Raw genomic sequence first — 12,485 nt, forward strand, 5'->3', positions numbered from 1 at the left:
AAAAATCTGCCAGGTATGTTCGAGCAGGAAGTATGACAAATTTTTCTTTGCATCAACGTGAAAGCGGGGTCCCCTTACGACTGTCCTGGCTTTTTACTCGATATGGCCACCCAAGACAGTGAATCAATTTTTAGCTAAAAAACTGCTATCCTCCAGATAGTATATCGAACGTAGTATGGCAGCAGATTGATGAGAAAATTAACCTAGACCGGAAAGTGGTCCGTAGAGGCGGAGAGTTGCCTTTCCAGGAATGTGTGCGATGGTAACCTGTTGATCGATTGTGCAGGAATGACAGAATAAACGTGCAGATGGAGCACAAACAGGAGAAGAATTCAAATTTATTCTAGTACTTGAAACGATGAGCTCCATGGATAAAAGCAACTCGTAAAAATCCATGCCACCCATTATGTGGAATTAAACAAAACTTTATTTGTCAAATTTTCTAACATTTTACATTCTACGAAAAAAATCAAAAATATTTGCTCAATAAAAATTTACTCATTAAAAATAAATATCACTAGCATAACTCGGTAGAGAAAAGGTTATTTACACAATACACTTGAGTTAATAAAGTTATCGATATATTTGGCAATTAGTTCAGCTCCCCCCGTATTCACTAGCAAAAAAATTCGCATTCTACCGCCGAATGCTGGACTGTGTACGAATATCAACTGACACGGGAGACTCGCTCCCAGTAGCTCTACGCTAGCATTAGTCTGATAATGGAATTGCTCCCTGCTGGATTGACTTCCTTCTGTTTGGGAAATGTGACGCTTATCGCACAGCCATGACCTTCCACCGTAGGACGAAATAGCAGAGAACTCGGGTCAGTACCAGGGTAATCGAAAGTGCGTACACATCCTTCCAGAACTGATCGCCTTCCATCGCGATCTCCGAGAGGAACTTTGTTGGGTACCTACGCGGGGAAACGTGAAATGAAACGCATTAACTAACTGATGACCGTTTGACCTGGAGAACAGCTCACCTATAATGGCAGTAAGGATGCAGCTCACAGTCCAGCGTGGCCCGATTCTCGCCGTAGATGGCATTCACGTAGCCTTCCAGACCGTACCGCAGATAGGAAATGTGCGTACCCCACTTGAGGTAGCTGGGCAGATCTCGTAACGTCACCCCGAAGCCGGCGAACATCATCATCGGGATGGACAGTACCGGGCCGAGGAAGGTTCCGTTCTGGGGGGTGGGAAAAAAAAAACACGAGATGATGTTAAAATAAGAGTGACAACCGGGGTACTAACTGCCGTTATCTATTGATTTGAAACGCTGTCAAAACTATAGACGGAATGATTAGATTGGTAGAAAACTAAGTAATACTGATGGTGAATGACGCAGATTGCAAAACTATCAAGTTCAGCTTTTTCTAGACTTTATTATGTTTCGGTTGAAATACGGGGTTAATAATAGTAAACAGCCGCGTATGAGTTATTGCTCTTTGCAGTATTTTTAGAACGCAATAATTGCTATCAAGTTACAGGTTCATCTTGTTTTTGTGGTACCCTGGTCAGTTACAATACTATTTGGGTAAAATAAAGTGTCAATAAATACAACTTTTCAAAACCAAATTCAGTAGAACTATTAGCTATTCACACAGGTAGTGTATAACTGGCGGTTAAGAAGGTCCGTATGCTACTGATGAGACGGAAGTCGAAAGACAAAATCCGACCTTATCTACTAATTATGATCAACAGTAGATGATTTGAAGATGAATGAACCATCAATTTGATCACTTACCACGACGTTGAACCAGGCACCGATAGCCAGACCAATGCTTTGAGCAATCAACACTATCAGAAAACTGATCGCGAAGAACATTCCAAACCGGAATGCTTCCATCGGTTGACCACTCATGAAATAAATTATACACGTGAACGTTAGACAGCAGCCAAACTGGAAAGTATAACAAATAAATTAGCTATGAATAGATAATTTTCTACGAACAACAAGTGACTCACCGAAAGAGGTAGATCGATTATATTCACTGAGAGATAGTAACTTTTCAGCGTGTACCATCGGTTAAAGTGCTCCTTTAGGATAACTCCCATCTCGGTCGGGACTAGTGAAATAGATTAAATGTTGGGTTAGGCATGATCCAACCTTTCAAAACTACACTACTTACAAGTCAACACCGTCAACATCATGGTCGCCATCATGTGATGCATCAGAATCGAAAACAGCAGATTGTAGTTATCCAGAACACGCGAACCCTCATTACCGGCATCGATGAACAAAAACCCGAGCATACCAGCGATCAGTACGTTCACCCATATCCTCAAGTGCGTCAACGTGGAGTCTCTCTTGGCCTTGATGATCCCTCGCTTGATCAGCACTTCCAGCTGGTGCCACTGGGAAGTCGCATGTAGTTTATCGCCGCTCTGCTCGATGATCTTCTTCAGTGGGTACTTCTTCCGAAGCTGGTCCAGCTTCAGCACCCGTCGTTTATCGCCGAACCATTCCGTACTCTCGCCGTTGCCCATTTCCATCACCATGGTTTGAATTTTGTCCGTCCCGTGTTCGCCACAAGCCAGTTCAATAACTGAAATAATAATAGTTAGAATCAGAGTTCCTTGAGCGAATACGGAAACCAACCGTAATCAGCAGGATTGTGATACACCGGACAGGGCATATCGACGGACTGCAGGAACGGAACCAGACTGCTCGTGCTACCCTGGTACATGCATTCCCCACTGGACAGAACGTAGACCTGATCGAATTCGTGGAACAGTTTCGCCGACGGCTGATGAATGGTGCAGATGATGGTGCGTCCTTGCTTCGCAAGTTGTTTCAGGAGTTCCACCACTTGGTTGCAGGAAAAGCTATCCAAACCACTGGAAAATTGAAAGCGGTTAGTTAACCATTCATGCGTAATCAAGGATTTCAACACTTACGTCGTTGGTTCATCGAGAAACATAATTGTTGGATTATTGATCAGCTCCAGCGCGATTGAAAGGCGCTTTTTCTGGCCACCCGACAAACGACTGGTGATCGTGTTCTGATGATCATAGAGCCCCAGAACGGTGAGGATGTCTTCGATCTGAAAGGTAAATGAAACGTGATTATTATAAAAATTTCATTTAATGTTGTGGTAAACTAAAAGTAGCTTAAGCTGCTGTCATATATGAGATAGAGAAGATTCTCGTTTCAAGTTACTACACGGAAGACATGGAAATGGTATGAGGTTACTGACGAGTTCGTATACCTTGACTAGTGACATATGATAACGATGTTAACCTCGTGGTAAAAATCTACGTAAGATATGGAAATGATTTGAGGTTGCCGGCGAGTTCGTATGCCTTGACAAGTGACATGTGATAACGATGTTAACCTCGTGGTAAAAAGGCGAGCTGCGGGCCTCCCAATAAATAAATTTGCTGCTAATTGAAACGTAATAGCTGCCCTTACACGATCAATATAAGTATTGTCAGGACTTGAGATTATTTATACTGTAAAAAATTGATAAATCCCCAGTGCTACAGCGAAGAGTCTGAAGTTACTGGGTTCGTTGAGGCTGTGAACTCAGTAAGAAATTTTTATTAGCGATTATTGATCCTCATAGTATAGCGCATTCCACAAATATTCAGCCTTGTTTTACATTACGGCAAGAAAGCTGCCCGTCATAATGCATAATAAGGCAGATTGACAAAAATAATAAGCGCAACAAATTATGGGCGACGATCATTTCGTTTGCTTTCTTACCCCACCCTCTGTCCGCGCATCGACGTGCTTCTCATTTGACTAGTAAAATTCGAATAAAGCACAAAACTACAGGCGGACCTTCATATTACTTCCTAATATTCGATTAAGTCCCTTAGGTGCTCCATAGTGACGGCTACGTCTGAAATTGACAGGGAAATTTCAGATTCCGCGTTGCTTCCAAAAGATTTTCTGAAAATCAATTTTTGCCTTGTTTATTCAGGCCATATCTATTCCACACTGTTTCTCTTACTATCCTACCCATTTGAAGCCGTTGGTTAGAGTAGTGTCTGTCATCTTTGTGCCACACATTGGCTCACATGGTAGTGCGGTAAATGGGGCATTCGATTTGAGTTTTCGTTGCGCTCAAACAGAAGTATTTCACCATTCACACTTCATTTTTGTTGTTATATTGATTCTTAGGAACGAAGCAAAAATGCTCATGTCGATTTATGCGCACCTCACCAAGTGTAGGTCACGTAAATAGGCTCGCCAAAAGTTATCCTTTAACATATGATAGAGATGCTGCCAGCATTACCAATTATCTGCTGTCTCCAGTGGTGCAAATTTTCATTTTCAAATGCCAACTTCTAGTTCAATTCAACCCCAACTGTGATTCAAAATCAAAGCCTCCCTTAATCATTCACTTTCAACTTGGGGGGATTTTCATGACCAAACCGTACGTCTTCATTTCAAATTGATGCTTTTTCATTCACTAACCAAAGTTGTCATGTGCTCTGTAGATGCCAGTTTAGGTCAAATGTTGGAATGTTATGCGTTTTCAAGCATACATGAACAGCAAGAAGTATGTTCAGAGTAGTTTTGCTTGAAAAACCTAGTCGATACCCCAGTAGAGTGATATTCACAGGGTCGATGAAATTGAAAATGATTTGAAAATGATTGAGCAGCTCGGCTGTTTGAATGAATGATGCCAACTAAAGACTGCAAATTGAACATAGTAGGGCATGATTTGAGATTTGTCTTTCCTTCAAGATCAAAACTACCTGTTGAAAATTTGCAGCTCTGGCTGTCTCCATTCGCCACTGCTAGCAATTTTAACGCTTGCTAAGACCTTGTTTTTTGACCAGCAGTTGCCATGGTATGTTCTATAGAGTATTATAATAGGCCATCGAGAAAAAAAAACTCGTAACATTTCCCAGTGGATCTTCGAAATGGAACAATCATGACAAAAGTGTCAAAGATCAAGAATTGCAAGCAACTGACGGAGACATAGGGGATATCCAGCTGTTCACAGAGAATTCACCGATCAAAAGGTAAGCAATCAACATTAGACTGTGAATTTCGACCGGAGGTTGAAGTTAGCTCAAAGTTTTGAACTCCAAGCCGCCAACCATGTGAATAAGAAGGTATGTTACCTTTTCAAATTCATATTCTACTGTGAATCTTGACGCATTTCCGTTTTTGACATTGTACTGCACCGGTGTAGTCGGTGCTATACTTTTTTCCTTGGCTTGATCAGTCTATTTCATTTTTGCATTGCACCAGTGCACCAGATAAAAACGAAAATGGGTTTTAACTTATTAATACAACTGTCCCTTGCTACAATATGACAATGATTTGTTACAGAATGGCAAGATGTGAAAAGCGGACCAAATAATAACAGCACCGTTGCCTCGCAATAATCATAACACCTTGAAACTGAAGAATCAACAAATCATAATTACCCTAATTACCTGTTTAATCCTCTCAACGTGCGGTGTCAAAAATAGTACAAAACTTGAATCGACGAAACCAGATCTTGTCGTGCTTAGCAAGGTAATATATGCATTTCTTTATTAACAATGTCTTTTGAACTGGAAAGATCATCTACCGTAAGGGCAAAACCTAATTTTCAAGGCAGCTCGCAGAAAGATCTGTCATGCACTATGCTATATTTCACCCTAAGTAGAAAAATTGGGTAAACACCAAAATTTCTCACTAGGGCGAAATTTTTGGTAAAACCAGTCTTTGTATATGAAGGACACAAATCCTAACTTATTAGTCAAGGGTGCGTTTCGACTTCGTCTCAACAGAAACCGACACTAACTTTTTGTCGGAATAGATTAGCGCCGGCGTGTCGCTAAATCCCAAAAACTAAAGCACACTTTGTGTTTCAATCGAACGATTGGTCAAACGTGATGTCCCGTCCTGCGTGTTAAGCCAAGACAAGTTTCGGTTTCACTGCATTACTACTGAATTCTACTACTATTTTTGCGTTATTAATCGATTACACTAGTTTACAAGAAAAATGAAGCTTCAAGAAAAAGTATTTTTTAGACTAAGTTTGGGTCGCTGAACACGAAAACAATATTCATTTTTTTGTTCAAAGAAGCGATTTCGTGATTTTCTCAAAAAACTCGTTTTTGAGCACTTTTTGTAGTTTTTAGTCAATATTTCGTATCAAAATCATTCAACTAATTCAGTCAATACTCAGGTTGAAAGATGCCGAGATGCCCTTTCCAAAAACATAATATGTGTCGATCATATGTAAAATTTTTAGTGCTGCAAGCGACCAAAGTTTGAAAAAAGTGCATTTTTGACCATTTTTAAAAGTTACTCATTTTTAAATGATTTTTTACCGAAAAATAATTTTTTCTTTCGGACCTTTTAGAATCTAAGATGACAGATAATTTGTTTACGTTAATTTTAAGCCTAGTATTACTAACATCGGATGGAAAATGTTGATGCTATGGCACATTGAGCGAAATGGAAATTTTATGATTTTAGCGGACCCTGCCCTGGTGCGGCGGTTTAGAGGGTGTAGCACTGGTCTCAAATATTAGAGTCCCTATCGAGAAGGAGTCTCAGTGAGATCGTAGCACTAGCCACGTATTATTCTGTGAACTGAGAATCTGCTGTGAAGCCTGTTGAAGCAGAAGGCGAAAATTCTTTTAATTCGTAAAATATGTACTCACCACAGACAAAACAAAAATTTTCCAACGATATTTTTACATTTTAAAAAGAGCACTTAGTTGTACAATGAAAAATCCAAAACCATTCAAATGCCGCAGGATGGATGGATGCAAGCTCGAGAAGACAGTACCCAACACAAACAATAACTATCAAGTATAGAAGATTATTTCAGCCGAAAGTATGATTGTGCGAAAAATAAAAAGTTACAATTTTCACTCAGTGCTTCATACCATCTCCATTTTCATCCGATTTTTGTGACCATTGGCTTAAAATTTATGCAGAAATGAATATTTATTTCATTAGATTCTAAAAGAATTTTCTTCTGTCCTTTGTTTATTATAAAAAAATTACTAGAAATATGCATTTTTTTTAAGTTCGAGCATTAGACTTTTTTACTTTGGTCGATTGTAATCATAATAAATGTACATTTCTCGACAAACATACGATTACGGCTTAAAAGCCAACTGTCAAAAATCTCTTTGAAAGGAAATTCCGGACAAACCGTTAATGGCTAAACGCAGTTTATAGCAGTTAATGCAAGAGAAAACTTCTTTCTTTTGTTTACTATAAACATCTGTGATTGGCGGGTAACAGTTTGTTTGAAATTTCCTATCAAAGAAAATATTGACAGTTGGCTTTTATGCCGTAATCATATGTTTGTCGAGATTTGATCTACGCATATTATACATTTTCAGAAACGGCACATCAATACCTTTCAAACTGTTTCGATCGGATCCTATTTGAACAAGATAATTTACAAATAACTAAAATAGTGCCCAAAAACACCTTTTTCAAAAAAATTTTGAAAATGCTTCTTTGAAAAAAAGGGACTTGGTTTTCGTATTCAGCGATCCAAAATTAACTGAGGAAACACATTTCTTCTTAGCTTATCGCGATTACCTTAAAATTGTTAAAATCTGTCACATTAGATTCTGAAAATATGAAAAATTATATTTTTGTAATAAAAAATAGAGCAAAAACAAAAAAGCGGAAGCAAAAGAAAAACCGATTTAATCCACCTAGCAGTGAGATGAGACATTTCTTACACCTATCACTATTGGATTAGTTTGCAGAACTCATGAGAAGTAGGCACCCAACTAGAGGTGGGATGAAAATAGTTTCTAGTCTTGCACGAATAAAATCTCAAATAAACTGAATAAATTATGGAAAATCAACAAAACGAACGAAATAGAAAGTAAAGCAAAAAATGAAATAATAAGTTTTTAAATTCATAAAATGAGTAGATAAATTAATGTAAATCAAAATTATAGAATACACGAATCAAATTAGATGGTTATTAAATAAAAATTAAGATTATATTTAGAAATAGTTATAAGATTAATAGAATAAATTGACTCATACTAACAAATTGAATGAAATAAGAGGAATGACTGAACATGAAATGCATAAAACTAAAGATATGAATAAAATGAATCAAATGAATCAAATGAATCAAATGAATCGAATGAATCAAATGAATTAAATGCATTAAATGAATCAAATGAATCAAATTAATCAAATTAATCAAATTAATCAAATGAATCAAGTTGATTTAATTCATCCAGTGAATACAATGAATCAAATGAATGAAATGGATCAAATGAATAAAATGAATGGATGAACAAAATGAATAAAGTAAAAAATAAATGAAATGCATAAATAAACAAAGGAATCAAATAAACAAAATGAGCTGAAGTGATAAAATGAATAAAAAGAAGAAAATGAGCAGAATAAAATGCATTGATTAAAATAAAAAATTAAACGATGGTAACAGGTTATAAAATAATATTTTTTAAATTTAATTGTATCAAATAAACTATTTGGATGAAATGATGAAAACTGAAAAAGTAACCAGATTATTAAAATGAAGAACCTGAACAAAATAAATAAACTGGAAAAATTGAATAGAATGCATGCAATGAATAAAAAAAGTTAAATGAATAATATGAGTAAAATGCATAAAAAACTAAACTGATCAGAGTGAATTCAAAGAATGAAACGAATAAAATAAGTAAAATGACGCAGATGAACAAAACGAATAAAAATATGCTGAATGGAATAAGTAATTAAAATGAAATGATCATATATTTAAAGTTAAAAAACATTTTTGAATAAAGAAAATGAATAAACCGGATTTTACGAATTTGAGAACCATTGCATCAGTAAGTTTTGAAATGTTTTTGAAAATCCCATCTTCTGAAAAAAGGCTAATAAATATACAATGGACTTTCTAGGGCTTCCGTCTTTTTTGGTTTTATTCTTTTCGTTTTCATGCTTCTTTACTTGACGGCGTCGTTTTAAGATTATCTGGTGTATCTACTTTACTGTTGGACCTTAATTAGTTATCAGGAACCTGGAACGTTCAATTTGCTTTGGAATTCGAAGTTTACTTTTTGGTCAAATATTCCCGAAAAAAGATTTATGTGCAGAATAGAATTTGCTGGTCCAGTATTTTAACGCGCAATTGAATATAGTAAAATGAAACAAGGTCACATGCGCTTTCAAGCCCCTTGAACAGACAACGACAGAGGGAGAATGCGATTCGTGAATGAGTCGCAGTCTTCGAAGGGTCCGCAGGTCGTCCTCTATCTGGTCGATCCACCGTGCTCGCTGTGTGCCCCGTCTTCTTGTTCCTGTAGGATCGCCCTCAAGAACCATCTTCACCGGGTAATTGTCTGACATTCTCACGACGCGTACAGCCCACCGCAAACGTCCTATTTTTGCGGTATGCGCGATGGATGGTTCTTCCAGCACCTGATACAACTCATGGTTCATTCGCCTGCGCCACATTCCTCTTCCATCAGCACGCCACCATAGATGGTACGCAACACCTTTCGTTCGAAAACTCCAAGGGCGCGTTAGTCCTCCACGAGCATAGTCGAGGTCTCGTGACCGTAGAGGACCACCGATCTAATCAGCGTCTTGTAGATAATCAACTTCGTGCGGCAGCTAATTTTGTTCGACCGGAGCGTCCTCCGGAGTCCAAAGTAGGTACGATTTCCCGCCAAGATTCGTCTCAGAATTTCTCTGCTGTTATCATTGTCTTCGATTACCAGTGAAGTACATGAATTCGTCGACCATCTCGATTTCGTCACCGTCAATCCGAACTCGGGATGGGAGGTTCACATTGTCGTCTCTAGAACCTCTTTCTCTCATGTATTTTGTCTTCGAAACGTTGTTGGCAAGTCCAATCCTGCTGGCTTCAGTCTTTGAGTATATGTTTCATTCAAAACTCAATAGAGATACGAATAGTTTAAATATCGCACGGGGAATGTCTCTTTTGAAAATTTTCATCGTTAAACATCCATATTACCCAATTAAGCCAAATATTTTTCTGATATAGCCATGAATTTCCTTAATTATAGTGTAGATACAGGCTTTGAATACAATTGAATAAAAGTTGAGTTGATGTAGCAGCAGACAAAAAATAGTTGGCAGAAGATCTTATCATACAACTTAGAAATGGATACAGAAATAGCTAGATAGATGCGATAGAAGGGAGACAGAGAGAAAGAGAGAGAGAGAGAGAGAGAGAGAGAGAGAGAGAGGAGAGAGATGGGGGGGGGGGCGTGTGAGGAATGGCAAATGATATTTTTATAGGTATATTATGCGATATATTGATTCCTTACATTATTATCATAAATAATGTAAGTAGTAATTTTTGCGCCATAACCAGTATAACCTAAATCTTGCAAAAGAGCTAAATTTTTGCTAGAGTTTTGGGCTTCAAACATACAGTTGCTTTCGGTGACGTTACGAGTATAATTATATGAGAAATCTTTTATCTCACTACTAGGTGAATTACTTGTTGATCTGTATTGGTATTGATATACCATCAAACATTTACCTCATGATTGAACGCAACGCCTAATCCAAGGGATAAATACTAGAACTCGCTTTTTCACTATCAACAAATTTTTTTGTTCTTCAAGTGAACTTGTATATTGATTTTTAAGAAATAGTTAATTTATTATAGAGGTAATTCACAAAATGTTCTCAACATCGAATTCCTTGAATCACGTACATGTGTTTTCATACCCCGATATTCAAAATCGGTTTAGTTTTGCCCCTAAAACACCAGTAAAGCAATACTCTGTATGAAACAATCTCATTTTTAGTTAGTGGAAATTGATAAGCGAGGACTAAAGATACAAAATGTTTAATATCTCCGCCGCTCATGCACGGATTTCGACAATCTATAGCTTTTTAGAAAGGTATTTTTACAAGCATTTATGTGCAGTTTGTGAGGCAATATTGTATTGTTCGAAAGTTATTTGCAGAAAACCTGCCGTGTTTTGACAAAATCGCCCATATCTCAGAAAGTAAACAACATATCGAAAATCAAAAATAATAGTGTCAAATGGCAACGTTAGGCCTTTCATTTGAAACTAGTTTCATTAAGATCGGTTCAGCCATTGCCGAGATAATTACATGACATTTTGTACATACATACATACATACACACACACACACACACACACACATACAGACATTGTCTCAATTTGTCGAGCTGAGTCGATTGGTATATGAAAGTCGGCCCTCCGGGCCTCGGAAAAAGTTTTCAAAGTTTGAGCGAATCCTATACATTTCTTTTGTAAGAAATGTAAAACTTTTTTTTAAACTCGAACTTCTTTGAAAGAGAAATAGAGTATTATTTTCGTATTCAGCGACCCAAAATTAATCTCGAAAACACTTTTTTTCTTAACTTCATTTTTCTTGTAACCAAATGTAGGGGAGAGAGGGTAACAGTGGATCAGCAGGAACTTGAAACATTCGCAATAAAATCATAATGCATGATCAGAATCGTCTCATTCCCTCATATTTCACGATTTCTAATTCTTTACACGTGTTGCTATATTGTGGAAGAGATCTGATAACTGTATCTCTTTTAATGGATATTTGTTTGTTTTGTGATAGCCAGAGTAAATTTGCAATGAAAAACATTATTCCACCTTTATGAGTTACCATTCATTGAATAAATGTTTAGTCTATTGCTATTTATAGCAAATTTTATGCTCAACATTTGCCGCGAACAAAGTTTTTTGGTAACTTCTCATGGTTCTGTGTAATTTCTCAATTTTCATGAATAGACTCATTGGGTAACTGTGGAACGATGGCGTATGGGGAACAGTGTATTTTTTTGTTTTTGTGGTCTGTCTCAAAATGTGAATGGGTTCCGATTTTCCACAGTAAATACTACCCATATAGTGCAAAATTAGTAAATTTGGGCAAGTTTTGTAGAAATTGTCTCTTATTTCAGGATTGCAGCTAATATGCATATATGGTGGTTCGATGTTACGCGATGATATAGTGGATTCTTTCGTAAACAAACGATTTTCGCCTCAATATGACTTTAATTCAAAGCGTTAGGATCATTCTTCGTCAAAATTTATAAGTAGAATATTTCACTATAGACGACATCGTGTTTCATAGTTCCTACCCATGGGGCACACTGATACATTTTACCACCGACTGTTTATTATCCAAAAAATGTTATTTCCCGTGAATTTTACCAGCTGGAAAAAATATATGTATTAGTTAACAACAGAGTAGCACTATGTATCACTTTTGGTTACACAAATATCAAGTATTATCATCAAAATTAAATTGTAGAAGAAATGTGTTTCATTGTTACCCTCTCTCCCCTAATCTTATTTAAGACCAAAAGATATATGTGAAAAACAGCAATTTTCACTCGGTGCTTAATAACATCATCAGTTTTTGTCGGATTTTCGTGATCTTAGGCTTTAAATTCACGTGAGAAGTTTGTGTGTCACATAATATTTTAAAAGATTTTTTTGCTCATTTATTTTTTTATGAAAAATCAACTAAAAATTAGTAATTTTACCAAACACTACTGTTTT

General features: G+C 36.9%; 1 protein-coding gene across 1 annotated transcript in view; it reads right to left on the minus strand.

The window, feature by feature from the left end:
- Positions 1 to 385: 385 nt before the first annotated feature.
- The window catches only part of LOC131678914 (ATP-binding cassette subfamily G member 4), a 54,724-nt gene continuing 42,624 nt past the window's right edge, over positions 386 to 12,485 (minus strand). The window contains exons 3-9 of the mRNA XM_058959348.1: positions 2,904 to 3,049; positions 2,605 to 2,843; positions 2,135 to 2,551; positions 1,971 to 2,071; positions 1,750 to 1,905; positions 986 to 1,191; positions 386 to 916 (exon numbers count right to left, since the gene is read on the minus strand). Of these exons, the coding sequence (XP_058815331.1) occupies positions 775 to 916; positions 986 to 1,191; positions 1,750 to 1,905; positions 1,971 to 2,071; positions 2,135 to 2,551; positions 2,605 to 2,843; positions 2,904 to 3,049 (1,407 nt within the window). The 3' untranslated portion in view covers positions 386 to 774. The remainder of the gene's footprint in view (positions 917 to 985; positions 1,192 to 1,749; positions 1,906 to 1,970; positions 2,072 to 2,134; positions 2,552 to 2,604; positions 2,844 to 2,903; positions 3,050 to 12,485) is intronic.

The sequence above is a fragment of the Topomyia yanbarensis genome, chromosome 2 (genome assembly GCF_030247195.1).
Source record: "Topomyia yanbarensis strain Yona2022 chromosome 2, ASM3024719v1, whole genome shotgun sequence".
Lineage (NCBI taxonomy): Eukaryota > Metazoa > Arthropoda > Insecta > Diptera > Culicidae > Topomyia > Topomyia yanbarensis.